Consider the following 27,237-nt stretch of genomic DNA (forward strand, 5'->3'; position numbering starts at 1 on the left):
GGGTTGGAATTTACCTCCTGTACAGTGCTGTAGGTGGTTCATTCAGCAAGGACCATTTATGGAGCACCTGCTATATGTCAGGCACTGTGCTGGGTGCTGGGGACATGATGGAGATCAGGTAGAGCAGCCTTCCCTGTAGTAGGTTGCTGGTGTCCTCTTGAGCTTGGAAGGAGGGAGAGGAGGCTGTCAGCGCTTAGGTATACAGCAGGCACACCATAAATACCAGATTCTTCCTTGAGCTACTGATAGATTGCACCCCCACCCTCATCCTATCCTCATCCCAACCTCTTAGGACCCTAGAACGGAGAGGCAGCCCACCCCCCTGTTGACCTCCCACCCCCACCTCAGGCTTCCATGTGAGGAACAAGTTAGGGTCAGCCACCTCTAGCTTCTGCCAGTGGTCTCCTCATTGCCTGTGGGCCCACTGGGAGCCTTCCTTTTCATTTACCTCTTTCTCTATGAGAGAAGTGTCTCCCTCTGTGTTCTGAGTCTGCTCTCATGCTGGGGACTTCCGCCTTCAGCTCAGTGGTTGGTTTAGCCAACCTGAACCCTGGCTTGATGAGGGGCGGGCACCAGACAGCACAGGGGATTTCACAGTTGAGTTCTGTGGAGGCTCTGGGCTCCCAGAGTAGTAGCCAGCTCTACTAGCTGTGAAATCTCAAGCCTCAGTTTCCTCTTGGCCTCAATTTCTCTATCTGTAAAATGGGGCTAACCTACTCCGTGGGGTGGTTGTGAGCATTGCATCTTTGCTGGGGCCAAGACATAGTAGTGCTTAATAGACAGGAATAAGTGAATCTTAGCTATTATGATTATTCTGCAAAACCTTGGCTCTTTGCCTGCCCAGCATCCTTTCTCCTCCTTCGAGCCATAGCTCCTGACTTCCCTTGGGTTCTTCTCCCCCATCTCAATGTGGTGGGTGTGAGGTATGTTACCTTGTCCTAAGCCACTCTCACATCCCATCCACTGGCTTCAGGGACAGGTTTGGGGATGGACATGTGATCTCACTCAGCCAATGAACTGTGTTGGAGTTTTTGCTGGGTAAATTGAGAGATAGATTCTTTATCCTCCTCCTCCTTTTTTCAATAAATGGTGTATATATATATGGGAGGGGCAGAGAGTGAGGGAGACACAGAATCCAAAGCAGGCTCCAGGCTCTGAGCTGTCAGCACAGAGCCTGACACGGGGCTCGAACTCACAAACTGTGAGATCATGACCTGCGCCAAAGTTAGACGCTTAACTGACTGAGCCACCCAGGGGCCTCACCTCTTCAAGTCTTAATTCACAGGTTAGCCCCTTGGTGAGGCCTGCCCTAACCTGTCTGTTAAAAATCACACACCCATATATCTCTTCTACCCTCTCCTGATTTACTTTACTCCTTAGCACTTGAAACCACCTGCCATACTCCATGGAATACTTGTTTGTTACTTCTCTGTCTCCCCCTGTAAAATGTCACCTCCATGGGGGAAGAGATTTTCATCTGTGTTGTTCACAGCAGATCTATAGTGCCTGGAACAGAGTGGCATAGAGTAGGTGCTCAGTGCTGAATAAATAGGGAGCCTAAAAGGACCATCTGAAGAGGTAACAGTGTCACTGAGATTTGAATATTTAAGGAGCCAGCTGGGGCGCCTGAGTGGCTCAGTTGGTTAAGTGCCAACTTTGGCTCAAGTCGGGATCTTGCGGTTTGTGAGTTCAGTCCTCACGTCGGGCTCTGTGCTAACAGCTCGGAGCCTGGAGCCTGCTTGCAATTCCACGTCTCCCTCTCTCTCTGGCCCCCCTTCTCTGCTTGCGCACGCTCTCTCTCTCAAAAAGAAATAAACATTAAAAAAATAATTAAAAAAAAAAAAAAAAGGAGCCAGCCATTCGATGACCCCCAGGGAAGGGCACAGCATATGGCTGGTGTGGCAAATCAATTCTCTTTTGATTTAAACCGTGCTGGATTACTTATTTATAAGGGGTGTCGAGAGCTGCCCCTGGAGCATGCAAGGGGATCTCGTTGCTTCACTTGGGCATGCAGTCACTAGCACACTCTAGACATGGGGAAAATAGATAATGATGATGACAATAATGGAGAATTTGCTTTGAGACCTCTTTTAATTTTCACAATAGCCCTATGTGGGAGGTACGATTATCATCCCCGTTTCCTATGCGAGGGAATAAGGCACAGAGAGATCAAGTAACTTGCTCAAGCCCCCTGATCTATAAGCAGCAGAACCAGAAAAGAACAAGGAAATAAAAGTCACTCTTGTCTGATCACCCAGGTGATGCTGGGTGGGAGGGGATTCAGGAGAAACCGTGGGGGAGAGGGGACTGTCCTCCCTTTGAGGATCATTGCGCTGAGGTGTAACCCCTCTCTGGCAGGCTGGAGCCTCCCACCACCACATTCCTTCCCGCCCCCCCCCTCCCCCCTGCCCAAATGCCAGAGGTTTCCCAGCAGTGATCTGGTGTCCCTTTAGCTCTGGAGGCCAAGTGTGGCCTGCCTGAAAGTCAGGTGAAACTGACAAAAGGCCCTGCACTGATCTATTTGAAGATTGGAAGGCTTCCTGGAGGAACCCACATTTAATCATGGACCTGGAGGAGGAGGAGGAGTCAGGCAGTTGAGGTGGTCGGGAAGTGAGTTCAGGCTGGGACACTGCAATGGTAAAGGCCTGGAGGCGTGAGAACAAGCCACCAATGTCTTCCGAGTCTCTTTGCATGTGTGGACCCGACCCAAACAAATGCACCCCAATTTTCCCAGCCCACATTTCCATCCGTCATCTGTTTGCTCTTTCCTCTGAACATTCAAAAGACCCGCCTACCTCTCTTGACTCCCTTTTGGCGAAACACATGGCCTTATCTGCAAGCCAATCTCAAACGGAGTCTGAGCACCGCAGGGCCTCTGTAGTTTCAGAAAGCAACCTCTAGGACCCGCAAGGGGCTCGGAGGGCAGCTGAACCAGTGCCACACAGGGACTAGGAGTCCCCTTCTCAGGCCTGACGTCCCCAGAGTCTGGAGGCCCCAAATGCTGCTGCCTTGCAGGTGCTCTGTGTGTAGCCTGCTCACCTTCTAGTCTTTTCCTTCTCCCGTGTCCGTCAGTGGGTGGGCTATGGGCCCAGACTGCCCGGGCTTCACTCCTGCCTGGCCATTTGGCCTCTCTGGGCTTCTCTCAACTCATTTGGAAAATGGATTAAATGGGTTATATGGATTAAATTGTAAACTGCTTGCGATGTTTTCTGGCACGTAGTAAAGGACTCAGTAAGTGCTATTATCACTGCCGATTGTGTGATTCTGATGCCATTATTTCTTCTCTCCTCACTCTGCTGGGGCATTCTTCTCTCCCTCCAGAAAGGATTATCCAGTGTGGAAGCAGATTTTTTTTCTGCATCCTGAGTTTCACGGTGCCTGTGGGGGAAGAGAAATTTTCTAACAAAAACAGTTTGGGGGGAATATATGTAGGAGAAAAGTATCCCAGCCTGGAACCCAGAAACAAAGATTTCTTGAGTGGGGAGAGGGGGATTTAAGGAACTGGGGGGGACAGTAGGGACTGGAGAGAGGTCCTCAGGAAAGAAGGCCTGGGGTGGAGCATAGAGGAACCATGAGGCAGGTTGTGGGGCTGGGCGCACACCCCCCAGGGTGACAGGACCCAGAGAAGAAATGTTCTTGGGGTCTCTTGTGGGTCTAGGATGGCCCCACACCATCCCTGAGGCCATGCTTGTGGACAAGCCACTGAAGACATCCCCATGCATCCAGGAGGGCAAGGAAGTGGTGGGGGAGAGAGCCCCCTGAGGCCTTGCAGCCCCTGGAGGGAGAGAAGAAGAGACGTGGACACCAAGCATGGGCAGTGGCTATGCAGCAAGGAGTAGATGTGAGGTGTGGCCACTCAGTCATCATGGGTGTGGGTGAGTGGGAGGGAAGGGAGGAAAAGAGAATGAGGAGGAGGTGTGGCCAGAGCAGGAGGTGGTGATCAGCCAGGTGCAGTGTGTGGGGAAGGTTCGAGGTGGGGTGGGCTGGGAGCAGGTGGGCATTGGGAGACACACTGTCTCTGTGTCTTGGTGAAATGACTGATCCCTCTCCGAATCCTTCTGACACCACCCATGTGCGTTGGGGCTCCTCTGAATACACATAGTGCCCAGGCTTCCACCGCCCCAGACCTGATCTCCCTGTTGACTCAGCTGCCTCCTCCTCTAGCCTGTGACCCATTTAAGGCAGGGACAGGGTTGTCATTGCTGTCCCAATGCCTGGCACACAGTAGGTGCACTGAACCTTTGAGGTATGGCTCTACTTAGCAAATTTCTCCTCTCTCCAGCTTTCACCTGCCTGTGAAATAAATAAATCACTTTTAGGAGCAGTTCGGCAGGCAGGCAGGCCTTGGGTCCTTGCCACCTTGGGAGGGGGAAGTAGGGGCATTCCTGTTTCCCACGAGTCCTGGGGATCAGCCTCCCTCTGCCCCTGCTCTACCCCCCCCCCCCCCCACCTTCTGGCATTCCCCGCCCCTGGCTTTGGGGGTGCTCTTGGAGTTGTCACTTTGCCTGCCGGTGCAACCCTGCAGCTAGCCTCAGTTTCCCCCAGCAAGTGGCAGGCACTGCTCGGCGCAGGAAATACCCTGTGCCCTCCCTGGATCATGTGACTTTTGATTTTCCTTGAACGCAGCACTTTGTGACTTTGGCGTAAACTTCAGACGCAGCCCCCTTTCCTGTCTTCACATGAAGGAAATAAGTTGAGTTTCGGAGAAACCAGCTGCTGAGAGCACACCAGGCCTTCCGGGCCTGGTCCCTGCCAGCTTGGGCCTTTGCGCTGCTGCTGGTGTGTCCAGGTGAGTGGCCGTTCTTCGGCCTTCTGCCCCTGTCCTGCCACTGCAGCCACACCCCAGGGGACTCAAGGCAGCTGGCAGAGGGTGAAGATCCCCTGGGGTGTGGCCTACTTACACTCGGCCTGGGCATGTGAGGGGGTGGTTAGCCGCAGGGCCTCACGCTGGGGGCTTGGACTGCACAGAGACCCACGTTAGTTTCTTGGGCCTTAATTCTTCATCTAGAGCCAGCTGTTGACGTTGGGGACCAGAGATCTTGCAGGCGGCCCATTTGCCTTGATACCATCGACACAACTCCAGGTAAGTCATCCTGGACGGAACAGCACCCGCTCACCATTTCCACGGGTAGCCTTGGTCTGGTGGAGAAGGACAGAGTCAGGAGGCCACTGGGAATGACCGGGAGGGGCCGTCAGATTGGGATGATGGGTGGTGTCCAGCTGGAAAAGGAAGCAGACATGGCTTCCAGCCACCCTGAAGGAAACAGATTCCTTGCCAGAGTGTCAGCTGAGCGGTAGTGTCCAGGGGACCCAGAGATGCCTGCTCAGTCCCTCACCTCCTCCTGGGCCCCCATCAGGGTGACACCCTTGGCTCCAGGAAGCAGAGAATCCTCCAGAGAAAGCAAACATGTTGTCTTCCCCCTCCCCCAACTCAGCCCTGTGAATATGAGGGTGGCTCAACAGGGCTGTGAACCTGAACAAAAAAATTCCTCTCAGGGGATGCAGGGCAGGCTTGAGCCACTTGTAGGGGAGCTCAGGTTAGAGAGGGGCCCAGAGAAGCGAAGGAGAAAACAGTTTGAATCCTACTCAACTGCGATGTGTCAGCAAGTTGGGTGGACTTTCTGAGCAAACTGAGGTTTGCACGTCTGTTAAATGCAGGTGCAAATATGGGCACCTTGCAGGCGCCTGGCTCTTGTGTCTTGGGTGAGAGGTTGGGAAAAATGTCCAAGGCAGGGGTTCCTATGGTAAACAACTCAAGGTGAGTTTCGTTACTCTTATCTCAGCCAGGATGGCGAGCACACAGTGGGTGCTTAATGAGGCTTTGCTGAGAGATTAGGGCCAGGGACTCCCGGGATGAAAAAAATCTTTGCCGCGTCTGAAGGCTCTTCTCCTCCAGTGCAGCGTCTCTTCTTCCTTTTCACACCTGTCCTCCTGCCTCATGCACATGGCACCGGCCAGGACACAGGGCAGGCAGGCGGCCTGGATAGCGGGACGTGCACACTCTGGAGCCAGGCGGTCTAGACCTGCGTCCTGGCCCTGCCACCTGCTGTGTGTGCTGTGGGACCTCAGGCAAGTCACTGCACCTCTGTGTGCATCAGGTCCTGGCTCCATAAATCCTTCACTCACAAGGTTCTTGTGAGGATTAGGGGAACTAATATAGTTGACCCTGGAACAGCATGGGGGTTAAAGGTGCCGAAACCCAGATGCAGTTGAAAATCTGCACAGAACTTTTGACTGCCCCCAAATTAGCTACTAATAGCCTACTGTTGACTGGAAACCTTCCAATAATATAGACAGTGTAACACGTATTTTGTATGTTACTGTATTCTTACAGTAAAGTAACCTAGACAAAATGAAATAGTATGGAGAAATTCACAAGGGGAAAGGCATTTACAGTCCTGTAAAAAATCTGTGTGTAAATGGACCTGAGCACTTCACACCACTGCTGTTCTGGGGTCAACCGTAAATCTAGAGTGCCTGGCACATAGTAGATGCTATGTGAGCATGTTGCTGTAATTCTAATTATCATTATTAGCTCTGGGCGGTCAGGCTCTGGACTTTGCAGCTTCTGGAGACTCTCCTAGGGGCTGCAGCAGTCAGACCTCTCCATGCTGACCACTCCCTTCCCCAAAGCATAGGTCAAGGCTGTGGTTCTCAAAGGGAGCCAATTTTGGCACCCCTTTTGCCCCCCAGGGACATTTGACAATGTCTGGAGACATTTTTGGTCATGACTCAGGGGCTGTTGCTGGCATCTAGTAGATACAGGCTAGGAAAGATGCTAAACACCCTGCAATCCCGCAGTGCACAGGACAGCACCCCCCTGTCCCCATGTCTCTATAGGCTCTGTCCTCCCGACTCATCATCTCACCTCTCCCACCCCCTAAGCCTTTCCTTGTCTCCCTTTCACAGCCACAGAGCCTGACATCCAGAGAGGGAAAGCTCCTTGCTGAGGTCACACAGCCCTTAAAACCAAGGCAGCAGAGGTTGAGGTGGGGGGAGGGGAGGGGGGACTGCTCTTCTGGCATTGTCCAGTCGATCAACAGACACTTAGCGAATCTGCTGGATGCAAGGTCCTATCCCCAACCTCACAACAGCCTAGCACTCTGGGCCCTGACAGTCCCAGGCCAGCCTGGGGTGAAAGCCCCTAGAGATCTAGCTCAGAACTGTGGATTCTGTCTCCTCAAGGACATTCACTGAAGTGGTGAGTGCAGATTGCTGGGTCTGAGACCTGCATTCAAATCCTGACTGCCACTTGCAGGTTCCATGATTTTGAACATGACATTAACCTCTCTGAGCCTCAGTTGCTTTAGCTGAGGAGTGGGGGTAACAATTTCCATTTAATGGAGTTGAGGTGAGGTTTAGATTCAATGGATAATGCTCATAGCAAAGTCCCTGGCACTAACCTGTTTGACATGTACTTATTGGAAGGAAGCAGGGGCTGCAGGAGAAAACAAGATGGCCATAGGCTCTGCTTTGGGGAGCTCAGCTTGGTCAGAGGCAGGGGAGTCAACAGACTGTGGTCATACGTGACTGTCAGGGCTGTGATGTGGGAGGAAGGGCCCTGGGACAACAGTGGAGGTCTCTCACTCAGCCTGGGGAGGGTGGAGCAGAAATCATGGAACACTTCTAGGAGGGGACAATGGAGGGGACCTGAAGCATGTGGCCAGGAGAAGGGTATGGCCACCTATTATGTATATACGCCTTGCTGACATAGGCAGGGGAACAAGACAGAGTCTCCACTGTCATGGTGCTTACATTCAAACAGGGGGCAAAGTCCTATGTCAACAAGTTGGTGGATAAACCACATTTTTGGTGGTGAAGAACAATAAAGCTGGGTCAGGGATAGAGAGAGAAGGGGAGGTGATTTTAGAGAGGGGGATCAGGGAAGAACTCTTGGAGGAGGAGGTGATATTTAGGCAGAGACTCAAATAAAGTGAGGGATTTTGAGGGAAGAGTGTCCAGGCAGAGGGAACAGACAGTGCAAAGGCCCCGAGGTTGGACCATGCCTGATTTGATCAATTCACCTGAACAAGTAACATAAGGAGGCCCATGTGGCTGGTGAGGAGTGAATGAGGACAAAGTGGTGTAGGAGCAGATTGTGTAAGGACTTGGGGGCCACGGCGAGCACTTGGGCTTTAACCCTGAGTCAGGTGGGAGTCCTGGAGGGCTGAGAGCAAGAGAAGGACATGATAACACGATGGTGGGCCAGGTGCTGTGCTTGGTGCTCCGTGAGTCTTATCTCAGGGAATCCCCACAATTTCCCAGTATTAGGCACCTTTGCTTCCACCATTTTACAGGTGGGGTCTGGTGAGCTTACCTCACGGCCCAGGGCCACACTACTGTGATACAGTAGATCTCTGATTCTATGGTTGGAATCTGATCCCCTGGTGTCAGGGAAAAATATGAAAGGGCCTATTGCCACCCGTGGCACATTGACAACTGCTGTCATTATGACTTAGAATGTAACCAAGGTAGCATTTTATTGGCTGAAATTGCCTGTGCTACCTCTGTTGGCAGGCAAAAGGGGAACCCCACCATGGCCTGCAGACTAGAGAGCAGGAAACATGGCTTCAGGGGGGACTTGGGGTCTCAGGCAGGGAACTGGGGTCAGTGAAAGGAGGCTTGGGCAGAAGGGTTGGGCCCCCATTTCAGCAGTGCCCTTGGTGGAGGCACTTCTGATGTCTGGCTGAGGATGGCATATGGAGCCCCCAGGCCTGGCTGGTGCCACTGCTGCCCCCTCTCACCAAGTCCAGTTGGATGGACTTGTTCCCTCTGTAGCCTGACTGCCTTAGTCTTCCCTCTGGATCTCCCGATGGACATCTAATTGGGACTTTTGATGCTCAGAGTATGTTCTATGAGTAGTAGACCCTCAAGGCTCTGCTACTTAGGAGTGGGGATAAAACAAAACTAAACCATCCTTCCATGCAGGTCTTCTCAGAGCCTTTAATATGCTAATATGCTTTCCACAGCTTCAGAAAATGTGTTTGACCTCTTGAGCCTTTTTTTCCCCTTTGAAGTATGTTTGGAGTATCATGTCTCTCTGGCATAGATATAATTGAACCCCACCTTTACCCAAGGAGGATCCTTGAATGGTTGAATTTCAGGTAGATCATTTTGACCAAGGACCACAGGTTTCCTCCTTTCCTCCCAGGGCCTGGGCTGTGAAAACAAGACTGGTGTCCCATCATCTCTCAGTTGAACTGAAAACTCTGGCTGGGAAGGCCAAATTAGGATCTCTGAACTCACAGCTCATGAGGCTAGACGGGGTCAGTCTAGGCAGGACTGGGGCGGGGGAGTCTAATGGTGAGCTTGTCTCCTGGGAAAGCCACTGAGTCTGTGGGGACATAGCTCAGGATAGAAACATCTGACCTTCCCATCCATGTCCTACCAGGAAGCTGCAGACTGGCCCAGCTCCTCTGAAAGCAAAGACTCCATGCTGGGCTGGCTTGCAGTGGTGCTGCATGGACAAATATTCCAGCCTCCTGTCTACCTGGCTCACCATCTTCTGCCTCCTGCTGTCCACTTCCTCTGGCCTCCCCAGCATTTCTGGCCCACAGGGTCACTGGAAAGTTGATCGCTCCGACTCTCATCCCCTATTTTACTAGTGAGGACAGCCCAGAAAGGCATAGGGAGACAAAAGCAGACACAGGGCTGGGTAACCCCTGGACCCACCTGCCATGCAGTGTCGTGTTATTATTAGTGTTGTCATTATTGGCAGTGAGACAGGGAGGTTGTGATAAAGCTGAGAATGCACGGGTGATGGTCCTGCCTCTGGCATACCTTGGCCTTTGGTCTGAGGTGGCCAATCATGGCTTGTGGTCCTGAACTGGGCCCCAAGGGCCAGCCTCTCCCCACCCCCCTTCTGCCTTAATCTGTCTCTGGCTACCCACGTTGCACCTGTGGCCACTGCGGGGAGGAGCTTCTCAAACTGTGTTGCCGACAATTTCCTGCCACAGCTTCCTGCCCCAGAGACCAGCATCACTACCCCCACCACTCCCCACAGCTCCATGGACAAGCCCCCACCTTGCTGCCTGGTCCTGTGTCCTGTGTATAGGGAGTGACTATATGAGTCTTTGAGGCAGGGATGGCTGTCTTTGGGAGGATGGAGAGGAGTGGGGAGGGTGTACCCAGTGAAGAGCACTGCATGGATAAAAGTATGGACGTGAATTTGAAAGAAGGCTAATAGCACAACCCAGGTGGAGCAGTTGAAGAATTTAGTTAGTTCAATGAAGTGAGCTGGAGGGAGCCACAGTAAGTTCTTGAGCAAGGGAGTCTTTGGGGGGAAAAACTGCTGAGAAGCAACTCGCAGACCCTAGAGCTCAGCTCATGGGAAACAGACTGTGGGGTTTAGCCAACCACAAACACTATGTGAGTTAGATCTGGATCTCAGATTTTATTAATAGAAACAGCAGGTAGAGATCAAAGGAGGTGATGCCAGCACAAACAGAGAGGTCTGAACTAGACAGGTGAACATGTTTATAGCCACAGACAGAATGGCCCAAGTAGGGCTACCAGGGCTGGGGGAGGAGAGGCGGCAGGAACCATCAGAGAGGGAGGAGGCATATCAGGGAGCCTGTGAAGGACCGAGGAGAGCCAAGAAGCTCAAGCAGGAGGAAAGGGTCACTTGTGTCCATCATTCAGGGGACCCAGCATTGAGGAGGGCTTGCCTGGTGCCCACCAGGTGGTGATATCAGTGTTTCCTCTCTGGCCTGGAGAGTATCCTGGTGGAGGTGGGGGGCAGACTGTGACGCTGGATGAGGGGGTGGGAGTCAAGAAAGTAGAGCAGGGGTGTAGACAGCACTTTCTTTCCTATTTCAGTTATTATTTTTAGTGCCTGGTTTGTCTATAGTTTCCAACTCCTTTAGTTAAAAACCCAACAACTAAGGTAGAATTTACATACAGTAAAATTCACCCATTTTAGTGAACACTTCCATGAGATTTGACAAATACATATATCCAAGAAACTATCATCTCAATTGAGATACTGACTATTCTCCCATATTCCCTCATGTCTCTTCTAGTCAATCCTTCTCCTTGGCCCCCAGCCTCTGGCAACCACTGATGCTTTGTTCTCCACTGATACAGTTTTGAATGGAATTATACAGTTTGTAGCCTTTGGAGTTTGGCTTCGTTCACTCAGCGTGATGCCTTTGAGATTCATCCATGTGTTGTGGACATTTCCTTTCATTTTATTGCTGGGTAGTATCCCATGGTAGTGATGTACCATAGTTATCTATTCATCTGTTGAGATACATTTGTTTCCAAAATTTGGCAGTTGTGAGTAGAGCTGCTATAAACATTTCCTGTGTAGGTTTTTGTGTGAATACAAGTTTCCATTTCTCTAGGGTAAATACCCAGGAACCCTTTTTGCTTCTTAAACACTCTGATGGAATGGTGACCTATATCTCCAGGTGGGACACAAATGCAGTCTCTGATTAATCACCTACCTGTAACTGTTGGGACATCCAGGAACCCTCTCAAGCCTGGCCTTCCCAAACCAAATGTCAGGAACCGTCTGGTTAGAATGCAGATTCTGGTTCCTCCTCTGGCTACCCTGACTCAGATCTCACCTGATTCCCATTCCAGTATCTTCCTTTCAGCCCCTGTGCCCATCCTTGCCTGTCCCTGGACACCCAGAGGTAAGGCAGCCTTTTCCAACCCACAAAGGCCTTCTTTGCACCCCCTGCTTACTTTTGCTTAACTAAGAAAGGCACCCAAGGATCTTCCCCTGAATGTAACCTATGCCTGGGTGGGCTTGCTGGGCCCACCCTAGAGAAATGTTTGGAAATTGTTATAGGGAGATGAGTTTTTTCAATATTGTATAAACACTTCCAAATATACAGCAAAATGGGAAGAATTATATACCCGTTAACCATCCCATAGTTCTACAATTAATATTGTTATATTCACTTTATCACATACAGTCTATCCTCATTATTAGGATGTTCTGTATTTAGCCTACTTGCTAAAATTTATTTATAACCCCCAAACTAATACTCAAGGCCCTTTCACAGTCATTCAAGAACATACCCAGAGAAGCAAGAAATTTGAGTCAACTGACATGCGCATTCCCACTGAGGTCAAACAAGGTGACACTTTTCTCTACCTTTTTGTTTTACTTCTCATACTGTAAACAAGTGTCCTTCGCTCTATTTGGTGCACATTTTTTTGTGCTTTTTGTTGGTGATTTCACTGTTTAAAGGGCAGTGCAGTGCTGCAGTGCTATCTTGTATTCCTACGTGCAAGAAGGCTGTGATGTGCCTTACAGGAAAAGTCTGGGTTGTCAGGTAATCTTAGCTATAGCGCTATTGGCTGAGCATTCAATGTTAATGAACCAACAATATATATCAAATAAAGTGTCTTTAAGCAGAAACAAGGTTAAGTACTGATCAGTTGATGAAAATATTGACCAGAGAGTGGGGGGGCCTAGGCTGGCTCAGTTGGTAGAACATGTGAGTCTTAATCTTGGGGTCATGAGTTCAAGTCACGTTGAGTGTGGAGCCTACTTAAAAAAATTTTAAGTTGTGGGGTGCCTGGCTGGCTCAGTCAGAAGAGCATGCAACTCTTGATCATGGGGTGGTGAGTTTGAGCCCCACATTGGGTGCAGAGAATACTGAAAAAAAAAAAAAAAAGAAAGAAAGAAAAGAAAAAAGAAAAAAGAGAAAAGAGAAAAAAGAAAAAAGAAAGTGTTGTGACCAGAAACTTGAAGGAACCTAACCCTGGATTCCTCTAGGAGCGATCATTTAGTATTTGCTAATTCAGTGTTTGCAATGACTTTACAGAACTACTCTGAATAATAAGACTTATCTGTTAACCTGTCTATCCATCAATCAATGTTATTTTTCTGGATGCCTTTCAAAGTAAATTACAGCCATCAGAGGTAAATATTTCCACATACAGATCATTAACTAGCGTTCAATATTTTCTTTTTTTTTTAAAATAAGGGGTCCAAATATAATGAAATGAACAAATTTTAGCACATTCTTAGAGAAATTGAGACACTTGTATAACCCAAAGCTTATCAAGATATCAGCCATTGTACCATCACCCCAGAAAATTAAAAGCAGATAATTTTAGGTTATCTGCCTTACCAGATATTTATCTAAATATCCTTAATTCCTTCTCCCTCTCCCCCTCCCCCATCACACATCTCATTTTATTTAGTGGCTGTATCAAAGTTCACGTTGGAGTTAAACCCTAATGTATTTAACCAATATCCTATTGATGGATATTCAAATTAATTTATGCTTTCTAGAAATTTGTCCGTGAAGGCAGAGGGGGCAGGGTAAAGCGGAATTTCTAAGGCCAGGGAGACTCAGTGGAAAGGAAGAAGGGAAGGTTAATAGAGAAAGGTTCTTTTGAAGAACAAAACTTGTTCCAGCTTTGTTCCCTATGCCTGATGTTCTCTCTTCCACGATTTTTGAAAAGCTGGTTCATCCTCATCTTTCAGATCTCAATTCAAATGCTACTACCTCAGACAAGGCGACCTTCCCAGCTACAGTGGCCTCTTCTCTCTCTTAATAGCACTCTATTTCCTTTATAACACTGGTCTCAGTCTGTAATTACTATTTTTGCCTGTTTCCTTGTTTAATGTATTCCCCCCCCCCCCTTCAGATTGTTCAGTATTCAGGAGGGCAGGGCCTGTCTTATTCACTCATATCCAGCGCTGAGCTGAAACACAATTAATTCAACACGTGTTTGGGAAATGAATGAATGGTTCCAGGTTCTGGTGTGTGTGGGCCCGTGGGGGTGTCTGGGCGTTCCACACAAAGTCTCTGAAAAGTCAGAGGAGGATTGGGGATCCTCCGATCTGAGCCCAGCCGGCGGGGGCTCCTCTCCAAGTTTATTCTGGCGTAAAGAGGCTCTGCACTATGACACTGATGCCCCTCAATGCGTCCTCTCTCCCACTATCTCTGGGCCCAGTGGACAGAGTTCAAGAAGGCAAGCCGAGACCCTGACGTGCCCTCCATCTTGTTCTGAACCCGCAGGGTCTGGCGAGGCACAGGGGCGGCGGCGGCGATGCCGGACCCCGCGGCGCACCTGCCCTTCTTCTATGGCAGCATCTCGCGCGCCGAGGCGGAGGAGCACCTGAAGCTGGCGGGCATGGCCGACGGGCTCTTCCTGCTGCGCCAGTGCCTGCGCTCGCTGGGCGGCTACGTGCTCTCGCTCGTGCACGATGTGCGTTTCCACCACTTCCCCATCGAGCGCCAGCTCAACGGCACTTACGCCATCGCTGGCGGTAAGGCGCACTGCGGCCCCGCCGAGCTCTGCGAGTTCTACTCGCGCGATCCCGACGGGCTGCCCTGCAACCTGCGCAAGCCGTGCAACCGGCCGTCCGGGCTCGAGCCGCAGCCCGGGGTCTTCGATTGCCTGCGCGACGCCATGGTGCGCGACTACGTGCGCCAGACGTGGAAGCTGGAGGTGAGAGCGCTGGTCCGAGGGGGCGGGCCCTGGGGGCGGGGCCGGGGAGAACAGGCCCTTGAGGGCGAGAGAGCCTTGGGGACTGGGGAGAGCGATTACATTCTTCAGCCTGCGCTTTGCTGTGCTTCGTCAGATTTGGAAGCTGGAGGGGTGGATGCGGTCCTGGTTGGGGGCAGGACCTAAGAGGTGGCCTCGTAGGGAGGGGGCTGAGTGACGCCTAGGTGCAAGCCTATGCCAGACAGCTGTTGAAGGTTGCCCTGGGCCTGGGCTGGGGGCGGGCCCGGGCTGTGGTCTTCAACAGCTTGCAATACCCGACAACCAGTGTCAGATCTTCGAGCTGAAGATGAGCTTGGACCGCCTGTAAGGCGCGGTCTGGGGCGTGGCCCTAGATGGGCGGGAGGTTGGAGAAGGACCGTGGAGATGGCGGGGGCGGGGGGTAGGAGGGGGGTGTCTGGAGAGGGGGGCTGTCCTCAACAACCTGAAGGACTCACTCTAGGTGGGTCTAGGGTGAAGGGTCTCATAGGGACAGAGGAAATTAGGAAGGTCCAGAGGAGGGAAGAGGGTTCTTGTGGTCACGCCCCTGGTGACAGTTATCAGTCTCCTGGCTCCTCCATCCTCCCTTCCCTAGGGTGAGGCCCTGGAGCAGGCCATCATCAGCCAGGCTCCCCAGGTGGAGAAGCTCATTGCCACAACAGCTCACGAGAGGATGCCCTGGTACCACAGCAGCCTGACTCGAGAGGAGGCAGAGCGCAAACTCTATTCGGGCTCGCAGACCGACGGCAAGTTCCTGTATGTGGGGCTTGAGGCCTGGGGCTTTAGGGCGGTGAGGCTGGGGCTTGTTGGCCAGAATCCTGGAGGCTGGGGCAGACCTCAGTGTGCAGTGTGCAGTGTGCAGGGAGGGGTGCGCCTGTGCTAACATGTGCAAGTGGCTAGTGTGTTTCTGAGTGTGTGGTAGGGACATTATATGAGAAAGGATCTGTAGTGGTTAGGACTCCAGAGCTGGACTGTTTGGGTGGGAATCCAGGCTCTGCTATTTATCAGCTCAGGCTGCTGGGCAAGTAGCTGAACTTCTAACTGCTTCAATTTCCTCTCCTTCATTCAGCAAATATTTACTGAACATCTACTATGTGCCAGGCATGTTTCAGGCACTGAGGACATAGCAGTGAACAAAACGGACACAAATCCCTGTCCTTGTGGAGCAGGAAGACACAAAACAAATCCAGGGAACCCAGGCTGTGCTACCTGCCAGCTGCTGTCCCCACCCTAGCTCAGCTTTGACCTCTTTCATATCTTAAGCTTCCATGGAAGATGTTTGACAACGAATTCCTCTGCCCCAAGGAAAAGTCTGCAAACTTTCTGCAGAGTTTATGACAATTAGTTGGTCTACTGAGGTTAGAGGAATCTCAGGAGAGCCTAGGCCAAGGGCTTTGACCAGCTATGGGTGCCTTGGATGTCAAACTCGAAGTCACAGAGGCAGGTAGGGTCAACATGAGCCATGGGAGACTGAGGCTGAGGGAACAAGGATCAGGTACAGTATAGAGACTGAACTGGCACTGAGGTTCAGAACCAGGTAGAGCAGTGACAGTATCAAGGACAGTGACTTAACACTGGGCAATGTCAGGAGACCAGAAGCAGCTACTTTGAGCCAGGCTATTGGAAAATTAGGCAAGGCATGCTTTGGACAGAAGCTATTGTAGATTGCTTTTGTGGTTCCTGCAGTCAATAACTGCTTTCTCAATATGGGGATAGTTAGGGGCTGAAGGTCAAAGCTACAGAGGATAGTTAGGGGCCAAGGGTCAAAGCTGTAGGCATAGAACCTTGTATGGGGCTGGGAGGAGGGGAACACCCCTGGTGGGTCATGATGCCTGGCACAAGCCCAGAACTGGTCCAGTTCTGAGATAAGGGTGTAGGGTATGATAGAAAGATGCATGTTACTCAGGCCTGGAGTTAAAACCAGGGCCACGCTTAACTATTGACCACAGGTCAGAGCTGCCGAAGAATGGATGGAATTGTACCTCATGCTGTTTGTTGCCAAAGCTTTCTTTATAATCTCAGGGTTTATGGAGTGGTTGATTCAACTTGAAAAGAAACCTGACCTCTGGAAAGGGCCTTTAAGATTATATTGTTAAGTGTTTCCTAACCTCTTCTGGATCACAGACCCTTGTGGGAATCTTACCAAAGCTGAACCCCTTTCTCGACCCCAAACATGTTTACTCCAGAGATTTTGCACACAAGAAGCTACAGAAGATCGTGGTTGAACCTGAGCCTCATTCTTGGAGCCCTTTTTGGGTTAAGAACCTCTGATTTAGTTAAACTGTCTCATTTTACATGTGAGGAAACTGAGAGGATAAGTGACTTTCTCAGGGTGGCACAGATAATCGTGTGACAGAGCTGGCTGTCAGTCCTATTAGCAATTAATTGATTTGAATTGATTTGAATCCTGGCTCGACTTCTAACCAGTTGTGCAATCTAATACCTCAGTTTCCTCATCTGCAAAATGGGGACAATAATAGTACCTACCTTGTGGGGGAATGCTGTGAAGGTCAAATGGCAACTATGTGAAGAATTTAGAACCAGTATCTCAATAAATGATAGCTCTTATATTACTGTTACCAGGTTCTGTATATTCGGAAGTAGAGATACACGTTGATTTCTTAGCTGGCACTTCTAGCTTAAGTTAAGTTTGAACTGCAGAGGCAAAGAACTGCGACCACCTACTGGGTTTTTTTGGTAAATAAAGTAGAATTTGTGGCATTGAAATATACATGGTGACCACATCAATGTCTTTGGCCTATGTGGTTATTATGTGGGAATTGGCCGCTGTTCTTTTATGAATTCACATATCTCTTTCCAAAGAGAGTGTTATCAGTTAGCCTTTGCTATGTAACAAGCCATCCTAAAATATCATGGCTTAAAACAACATTATTTATTCCCCCCTTGATTCAGGGGGTCGGCAGTGTGGGCTTAGTTCAACTGGGTGATTCTTGTACTGGTTTCCTTTGAGCTCGCTCATGTGGCTGCAGTCAGACGTGGTGGGGTGTGGACTGGGGCTGGATGGTCTAGGATGGCCTCACATGTCTGGCAGTTGGCAGCCTGGCGTGCCTGGGTTCTCCTTCCTGGGGCATCTCCAACAGGCTAACCTGGACTCATTCCAATGGTGGCAGGGTTGCCAGGACAAGCAAGAGAGGGCAAGGGAGCCCACTGCTTGACCACTTTCCAAGCCTCACCTCGTGTCACATTTGCTAATGTCTTATTGGCCCAAGCGAGTCATGTGATAAGGCCTGGATTCAGGAGATACAGAATGAGACTTCCTCTATGTTTTTTTTCTTTTAAGTTTATTTATTTTGAGAGAGAGAGAGAGAGAGTGTGTGTGTGTGTGCATGCACACATGGGGGAAGGGCAGAGAGAGAGGGAGAGTGAGAATCCCAAGCAGTCTCTGCACTGTCAGTGCAGAGCCAGATGCAGGGGGCTCCATCATGACCTGAGCCAAAATCAAGAGTCAGCCACTTGACCGACTGAGCCGCCCAGGTGCCCTGAGACTCTATCTGTTGATGGGAAAGAATGCCTAATATTGTGGTGGTGTTTTCAATTTTACATATACGTTTGCTAGTGAGCCTGGGTGTTGAGTTTCTGCTGTTAGTTCAAAACTTAAGATGTGGACCTGAGGGAGGTCTTTTTCACTACTCAAAAGAAGAGAACTAGTAATTAGAAACCATAACCTCCAAGCTACCCCACCAGTCTAGTTATGGAAGTGCTTTCCTTTCTGTGGGACATTTGCATTTTAGTTTGTTGTGGGTTCTCTTCTCTGCCCTTGGGGCTCCCCTATCACCCTGTACCCTGGTTTCCTATGTCTTAAGGCATCCCTAATTGTGGGCCAGCCTAGGAATTATATCTTGCTTCATTGCATTGTTCTCCTGGGAACTTGCTGCCCTTCTGTCCCACTCTCAGGTTTTGCCATGGCAATTTAGAAGATATTTTCCCCATCCCTTTGACCTAAGGGAGGGCTTGATTACAAGGTGGGCTCACATCTCTCTTGCTTACCACTGTATCTCTGCCCTTAGAACAGTGCCTGAGACATGGTTAACATTCAGTAAACATTTATCCGTGGGCCAAAGCCCTGTCAGAGAGTTTACACCACCTGCAGGCCATCCTGATGCCTACTTCCTGCTGCCCGCCCACAGCCAGCTCTTCTGCAACGTAATACAATCCCTCAGATTATGGGTCAGCTGCCTACAACTTCTTGTACAAGACCTGAGACCCCCAGGACCCGTTGCTGTCCATCCTCCATTGGAAATTTACACTTAACTCTGGAGTAGAACCTTGTGCCAGTGACTCGAAACAAAATTGTTTTGTGGGAGGTGTTGGTTGGTTTCACTGTGGGATGAGGGGGTGCAGGCATCTGGCTCTAACTTGGCCTGTGTGTGTGTGTGTGCGTGTGCGGACAAGGTCTTACCACACAAAGCCCCTATTCTTCGAGGGGCTTAGTTCCCATTCATAGACTAGGAAGATTTGTGTACTTATTTTGGCAAATTTCCAGCAGAGGACAATCAAAGGTCTCACTCTGTCAAAGGTCAGTCTTCACAGTAACTAGCGGGTCTGTTGTGATGACAAGGTGACCTACTCTGATTTGTACAAAGGTGCCCCAGGAGCGAGCCATGGAGTTGTGTTTACCTCTGTGGCTCTTCATGGAAAAGTGGCTTTCTCTCCCCAAGAGAGTATTTTAAGTCTGCCTGCAGAGACTTCTGTGGCCTCTGTGGGTGGCTGAGTGTCTACCATAGATAGCTCAATATCCTGTGGATGGCCAAGTATCCCTGGTGAATGGCTGAGTGTCTCCTAAGGAAGGCCACATACTCTGCTGTGGAGGACCCGGTGTCTGCTTGTGGCTGGTTCAGTGTTCTCCCCTGGATGGCCACGTGTTCAGCTGTGTGAGCCTCAGGCTCTTCTGGGCTGAGTGTCCACCGTGGGAGGCCCAGTATTCCCCCGTGGATGGTCACATACTGGCCCTTGGACAGCTGTGTCTCCCTGTGGACACTGCCATTCTCCTCTCATTTCCCTCCCAGACTCCACCCCGCCACCTGTTACCAGTAGGTCTGGAGGTTGAGTCGCGCCTGACCTTGGCTCCCCTAGTCCCTGACACTTCTCTGTGAGACTGTCAGGGTCAGAGCCCATGGGTGTGTGTGTGTGTGTGAGATCTGGGGCCCGGCAGGGGGTCACCACAGGAGAACTCAGGTGGTTATAGGGGTGATACCCCCTCCTTCCCCCTTCCAGGCTGAGGCCCCGGAAGGAGCAGGGCACGTACGCACTGTCCCTGATCTACGGGAAAACCGTATACCACTACCTCATCAGCCAGGACAAGGCAGGCAAATACTGTATTCCTGAGGGGACCAAGTTTGACACGCTCTGGCAGGTAAGCTGCCCATCTACCTTGCTGTTGAGGGGATGTGGTGGGGGGTTGCTTGGGGTTCTGGGGGAGGGAAGAGCCCAGGCCCTGATGCCGCCTCCCTGCAGCTGGTAGAGTACCTGAAGCTGAAGGCTGATGGGCTCATCTACTGCCTGAAGGATGCCTGCCCCAACTCCAGCGCCAGCGCCAGCTCAGGTGAGTGGGGCTGTGGGGGATGGGGGCGGGATGAGCGAAGACCCCGTGCCCCACCCCCTCACTGTCACTTCTGCTCCCCCAGAGGCTGCTGCTCCCACACTCCCAGCTCACCCGTCCACTTTCACCCATGTGAGTTAGCTGGCATCTCAAAGTTGGGTCGTGAGGGATGGAGCTGGGCGGGTGGGTGATGGGTCCTGTTCCCAGGGCGAGGCTGGGATGGAGAGTGGGGCTGCCATGGACCAGAAGAGGGTACCCCCCAGAACTGTCCCTGGGAATCCTCAGAGAATATGGGTCTCAGGGGCTGGGTGCCCCCAGCTCAGGTCCTGCTGACCCTTGTTGACCCCATGACCTTTAGGCTCAGAGACGGATTGATACCCTTAACTCAGATGGATACACCCCTGAACCAGGTGAGCTGACAAAGCTGGAGGTGTATATGTGGGGTTCCTGCCAGGCTGTGATCAAGGTCCCTGGCTGGGCTCCAGGGTGTGGCAGGGGAGGGATGTGGGCCAGGCCTGACTTGTGACTGCAGACGTCCACGTGGGTGCACATCCATCACGCCTGCCTGTGTGCTTGTGCATGGGGTGCATGCAGACACGCAGGGGAGTACATCTGGCTGTGCCTGAGCCACAGACACACATGTGTTCAGTACCTACGATGTGCCAGTCACGCCCCATGCTCGTGTGTGTCTGAGCTTGTTGAATGCTTCTGCTATGCCATATTAATCATGCCAGTTAGTCATGATGATTATTCTCAGTTTACAGATGAGAAAGGAGGGCAAGTAACTTAATAAGGTCTTGCGGTTGGGCAATAGTGGAACTGGGATTTGAACCCAGGCAGGCAGGCAGGCAGGCTCTGGAGCCCCTGTTTTTAAAATGCCTGGCTGCAGATGCTCATGTGTTTGATGTGTAGATGCAAGCCTATCCCGTGTGCATGCACAGAGAAAATACAGGATTGCGTGTGCACACAGAGGCTCACCTTTGGAGCCCTTGTAAACATGGCTGTGTGGTGCATCCAGAGACATGGGCAGACATGGACATAGGTGCACACACACGCACAGAGGTCTTCCTGTAGCTGGCACACTAACAGTTTCTCATGCAGATGTGCCTTTGGACCCCCATCACACACAGACGTGGGTGCAAGTATACGAGGGTGCGTTTGTGTGAATGCATGGGCACATGTGGTTACATGTGCACATAGACGCATATGCCTTTAGAGCCCACTGGATGTGGCTTCCCAGTCCCCCCCAGAGGGGACCAGGAGTGTACACAAGTGCACGCATGCACACGAGCACACACGTGTACCCACGTGCCTGTGCATGCTCTGGATGGTGCACCGTTGTCTGGGGTGTGCGCTTTGCGGGTGCCAAGGCTGCTGTGCCCTCCCCATCCCTTGTCCCACTCCCTCATCCTGACTTGGGAGCGCACACGTGTGTGTATGCCCAGCACGCCTAGTGTCCGCAGAGAAGCCAAGGCCAATGCCCATGGACACAAGTGTGTACGAGAGCCCCTACAGTGACCCTGAGGAGCTCAAGGACAAGAAGCTCTTCCTGAAGCGTGAGAACCTTCTCATCGCTGACATAGAACTTGGCTGTGGCAACTTTGGCTCAGTGCGCCAGGGCGTCTATCGCATGCGCAAGTATGGCTGCTCCTGCCGTGGTTTGGGGCACCACCGTGGTGGGGGGACAGAGGAGGGTGTGGCCTCACCAGGCCTTGGGGGTTGGGGCCAGGATGCGATATCAGTTTGCCAGGGAGACAGACCCTGGGCCAGAAAAGTACATGCTAGGGGGTTACCTGGGAGGGCTCGGGTCAGCACCTGAGAGGGTGTGGGAGAAGCAGGCTGGGACAGGGAGAGGGTGGGCTGAGCCGCAGTTGCAACAGAGGCCTTAACCGACCCAGGGGAGCTGCAGAGGGGCCCCCCTTTGTAGCCTTGCTACCGGATACAGGCAGCCCCTGGGGACGGGTGTAGCTCTGAAGTGTTTTTTTTCAGCGAGGGGCAGTTCTCGGTGAGGGACTTGGCAGCGAGCTGTCCCTGGCCGACACTCCTGGCACCTGAGGAAGTGGCAACCCACGGTATCCACCACACATGGCCAGAGAGAAGAGAGGCGGGTTGGGTGGGCACAAGGGGCCGAGCGGGGCCCGTGCTGACCAGGTGCACGTCATGGCAGGAAGCAGATTGACGTCGCCATCAAGGTGTTGAAGCACAGCACAGAGAAGACAGACAAGGATGAGATGATGCGCGAGGCGCAGATTATGCACCAGCTGGACAACCCCTACATCGTGCGGCTCATCGGCGTCTGCCAGGCCGAGGCCCTCATGCTCGTCATGGAGATGGCAGGCGGCGGGCCCCTGCACAAGTTCCTGCTTGGGAAGAAGTGAGCTCCGGGCGGGCTGGGCACTTGGAACTTGTGGGCCCAGCAGGCTCATCCGTCCTTATGGGTGTGCTCCAGCCACGAGGGCACACTTGTTTTCACACAGCTGTAGACACACTCACTCCTGCCGCCCTGCGTGCCCACACTCACACCCATGGGGTGGAGCTGTTACCAGCACAGCCGTCAGAGTCTGACCTCCAGATCTGAACTGCAGCTCTGCCACTGACTAGTGTGACCCCAGGCAGGTCTCTCAGTTTGTCTGTGCCTCAGTTTCCTCACTCGTACCACAGTGCTGATCACAGTATTTACCTCAGGGGGCTCTTGTGAGGCTCATGTGAGTTGATATTTGTAAAGTGCTTAGAACAGTGTCTGGTCCTGCTTGTAAGAGCTTTAGAAGTTTTGCCCTCGTGAGATTGTCCATAGTCGATTGTCTTTGACCTAAGACACTGTCAGCAAACTGTAGCCCACAGTGTTGTTTGGTACTGCATGGCTTGGCATTTTTAAAGGGTTGTAAAAGAAAAAAAGAAGCAGAAGAGTATGTGGTAGAGACCATACGTGGCCTGCAAAGGCTAAAATATTTACTATCTGGCCCTTTACTGAAAAAATTTGCTGACCCTCAATCTAAAGAAACTGTGATTTCATTTGTTTTCTCGTGCCTTAAACTCTTACCCTCATAGACACGGTCTTTGACACTCACTGAGTGAGTGACCATCAACTGAGGCGTGTGACCATCAACTCCTATTCTGACTGGTGCATGTACATTCACAGTGTACCCCAGCTCGTGCATGCGTTCGTGCTGACTCATACATTCAGTTATTCCACAGGTTTTGCTGGGCAATTTCTCTGTAATCGGGACTGTTACTAGCATTTGGGATTCATCGGTGAACAAAAGGGACAAAGGTCTCTGTCCTATATTCTGGTTGGGAAAAAAGAGGCTTTCAATGATAATTATAATGCAATGTAGAATATGTTGGAAGAGAAGTACTATGGAAAAGAAGATTGGGAGTGTCACGGTGGGAGGTGAAAAGTGAGAAGGCGAGGTCTGTGCAAACTGAGGGAGGCAGCCAAGTGCAGCTGTGGGGGAAGAAGCCAGTGCAAAGGCCCTGAGGTGTGCCTGTGCCCAATGTGGTGAGAGAACTGTGAGGAAGGTCCCATGGCTGCGACAGAGTGAATGAAGAGGAGAGGGGGAGCTGATAAGGGTAGGGAAGTGATGGGGTAGGTCATGCAGGACCTTGTGAGCCATGGGGAGACCTTGGACTTCCACCCCAAGTGTGGTGGGAGCCCTGGGAGGCTCTAAACAGGGGGAGTGGCAGGACTGGGCTTCTGTGCTCAGGGAGGATGGGCGATGGGGAATGAGGGTGGTGGTGCCTGTTCGTTCTGGTCCAGGCTTACAATGATGAAGGCTGGACTGGGGTGGCAGAAGCAGAGGTGGAGAGAAGTAGAAGGATTCTGGAAGGATTCTGAAGGCAGAGCTGCCAGGGTATGTTGACAGATTAGAAGCCAGGTGTGAGAAAGAGGAGCTGAGGGTGAGGCTGGTGCTTCTGGCCCAAGTCAATGAAAGGATGTGGTTGTTGGAGAAGAAAGGGACAGTGGGGGGAGCTGGGTATGTGTGTGAACAACCAGGAACTTCGCTTTATCTTTATTTTTATTATTTTCAAGTTTATTTATTTATTTTGAGAGAGACAAGAGTAGGAGAGGGGCAGAGAGAGAGAGAGAGAGAGAGAGAGAGAGAATCCCAAGCAGGCTCCACGCCCAGCACAGAGCCTGACATGGGGCTCGATCCCACAACCCTGGGATCATGACCTGAGCTGAAATCAAGAGTCGGATGCTTAACTGACTGAGCCACCCAGGTGCCTCTGTCTTTATTATTTTTGAGATGCCCATGAGACCCCCCCCCCCAACCAGGGGCGCAAAGAGGATGCAGGTAAATGTGTAAGTTTGGGAATCATAGTATGTGGGAGACATTGAAAGTCTTGAGACCAGAGGAGGACAGAGGGTTTTGCCTCTTCTGTTCACACCTGCCCTCCTTCCTGTATCTCCAGCCCTGTGCCTGGGCACACAATAAGCACCTGCTGACTACATGCTCAGCTGGGTCAGAGGTGTGGGCTTTGCTCCCTTGGGAACTCGGGCTGTCCCCTCCCACCTGACCCTGCTTTCCCCTGCACCCCAGGGAGGAGATCCCCATCAGCAACGTGGCGGAGCTGCTGCACCAGGTGTCCATGGGGATGAAGTACCTGGAAGAGAAAAATTTTGTGCACCGTGACCTGGCAGCCCGCAACGTCCTGCTGGTCAACCGGCACTACGCCAAGATCAGCGACTTCGGTCTCTCCAAGGCACTGGGTGCCGACGACAGCTACTATACTGTGAGCCCCCACCCCTTTGGTGCCCAGGTGGATGAGGTGGGTGGGTGGAGGGTCCCTGAGCCCTGCCCTGGCAACATCTCCCCCTTTTCAGGCCCGCTCGGCAGGGAAGTGGCCGCTCAAGTGGTATGCGCCTGAATGTTTCAACTTCCGCAAGTTCTCCAGCCGCAGTGATGTTTGGAGCTATGGGGTCACCATGTGGGAGGCCTTCTCCTATGGCCAGAAGCCCTACAAGGCAGGCGTGGGCAGAGGCGGGTGGGCAGGTGGCTGGGTGAGAAGGGGGGTGAGGGTGAGGTGGCCTTGGTTACTCATGTTGCACTTGGTTCTGGCTCGAGCAGAAGATGAAGGGCCCTGAAGTCATAGCCTTCATCGAGGAGGGCAAGAGGATGGAGTGCCCGCCGGACTGTCCACCTGAAATGTACACACTCATGAGTGACTGCTGGATCTACAAGTGAGTGCCAGTGGGTGGGAAGGGTACCCAGCTGAGTTGACACTGGGCCGGGGACCAGAGGTCATGGTGACCAATAGTCCAAAACTCATCCCTCCCAAGACTCACCCAGTTCACAGTCTTTCTCACACGCAGTAGCTTTACTCTCTGCACCTATGCTAAATACCTCAACACATGGACCCTATAGTGCTCCAATGGGCCAACACCCCAACACTCTACCTGTAAACACCTAATGCTCCAGCATCTAAAACCTCAGGCCCCCACCAGCCAACACTCAACACGTTGATCCTGCAATACTCAAACAAGGCAGTACTCTTTTACCCAAAATATAGTACCAATGGTCAGGACATGTGATAATACTCCACTCTCATTCCTCAGTCCCCCGCTGTCCAACATTCAACACCTATTTATCCTGACAAGCCAACACTACAGCACCCAAATACTCAATATATTCAAAACCTCCACCTCTGTCCAGTGTTCAAGCTCAACACTTGAACAGCCCAACTTTTAACACCATCAGTATTTCAACTTCCCATCAGAAAATAGGCAACACACACCCAAACAATATATTGTCCTACACTGAGCCATTGTCATCCACTGAGCATGGATATTCCAACATTTGATACCTTTTCTACCCGGACATCCATTATTCCATTGGCCAGCACCTATGACATTGACACCTAAACACCCAAGCAACCCGATGTATAGATACCCTATTTATGATAAATAATACATGATCAGTCCATCCAACATGTGTTGACCTGGTCTCCATTGGGAAGTACTCAGTACACCAACACCCCAATACTGAAAGAGGCTCGCATCCAACGCCATACATGGATATTTCACACACAGTACCATTCGTAGCCCAACTCTTCACTAACTGAACCCACCATCAATGCTCCAATGTTCTGCTAGACTAGGGGCAGCATACTTGCACCCATAAAAGTCCGCACCTGGCATCCAAATACACTGGCCCTTGGCACATGTGCAGTACCTCAGCCTTCAATATCCCAGGCCCCCTTCATTGATAGTTGTAACCCTGACACTCAGTGAATTCAGTTCCCTAAATCTTCACCAGTTAACCCTCAACAGATGGTTCCCCCAACATCCTGTATGTCGGCAGCTCTTCTATTACATGGTACAGAACCACTCGAATTCTAGTACTCACATCCAAGAGACGTCTCCATTTCCCAAAACTCTACCACCCTGACAGCCCCACTGATTTTATTTTTTTAAATGTTTATTTATTTCGAGAGAGACAAAGCCAAGCAGGGGAGGGGCAGAGAGATAGGGGGAGAGAGAGAGAGAGAGAGAGAGAGAGAGAGAGAGAGAGAGTCTCAGTGCAGAGCCTGACATGGGGCTTGATCTCACCAACCGTGAGATTGTGACCTGAGCTGAAACCAAGAGCTGTATGCTTGATTGAGCCACCTAGGTGCCTCCCCGCCACACACTGATTTTTTGAGCCCCCATGCGTGTCTGCCCTCCAGCTGAAGCTGGGTTCTGGGGATATGGTCAGTGGCCTGGATCTACCTGAACCCCCACAGGTGGGAAGACCGCCCAGACTTCCTGGCTGTGGAGCAGCGCATGCGGACCTACTATTACAGCTTGGCGAGCAAGACTGAGGACCCCCCAGGGCCTGGAAAGGGAACCGAGACTGCTTTTGCCTGAGCTCCAGCCTGCCTGGGGCCTGCAAGCCATGATGCCCCAGCTTCAGCCCCATCCTAGGACCTCCAGTCTGGCTGGCTTCACTTCAGCTTTTCTGCCCAAACCAGCTGGGCTGTATAAGGCAGGCAGCTGAAGCCTCAGTTTAATACTGATCTAGTTTTCCACTTGGCCACCTGTCCCCTCTGGCTGGGGGAGGAAGGAGGCCCTGGGAGGGTGGGTTGCATAGCCTGCTCTTGGGCTGGTATCTACTGGGGAGCCCTGAGCTGAGGGAGCATTGCTTACAGTAAGGACCCTCCTTCCTCTGGAGCCTGAAGGGGAAGACTTGGAATTCTCAGGTGGCAAGACCTCAATCGTTTAAATAAACTCAGCTTCTTTCTTA

The 27,237-nt window shown here is 51.5% G+C and overlaps 1 protein-coding gene across 1 annotated transcript; it reads left to right on the forward strand.

The window, feature by feature from the left end:
- The first annotated feature begins 4,634 nt into the window (after positions 1-4,634).
- Positions 4,635-27,237, forward strand: ZAP70 (zeta chain of T cell receptor associated protein kinase 70). Its single transcript, XM_025931970.2, has 14 exons — positions 4,635-4,789; positions 5,009-5,083; positions 13,989-14,421; positions 15,050-15,210; positions 19,690-19,828; positions 19,930-20,017; positions 20,100-20,146; positions 20,373-20,424; positions 21,460-21,652; positions 22,182-22,388; positions 24,556-24,748; positions 24,840-24,980; positions 25,084-25,196; positions 26,738-27,237. Exons 3-14 carry the CDS (start codon positions 14,020-14,022, stop codon positions 26,859-26,861), a joined length of 1,860 nt encoding a protein of 619 aa, XP_025787755.2. The 5' UTR covers positions 4,635-4,789; positions 5,009-5,083; positions 13,989-14,019; the 3' UTR covers positions 26,862-27,237.

This window comes from Puma concolor, chromosome A3, assembly GCF_028749965.1.
Source record: "Puma concolor isolate L17-30 chromosome A3, mPumCon1.1.hap2, whole genome shotgun sequence".
In the NCBI taxonomy this organism is placed as follows: Eukaryota; Metazoa; Chordata; class Mammalia; order Carnivora; family Felidae; genus Puma; species Puma concolor.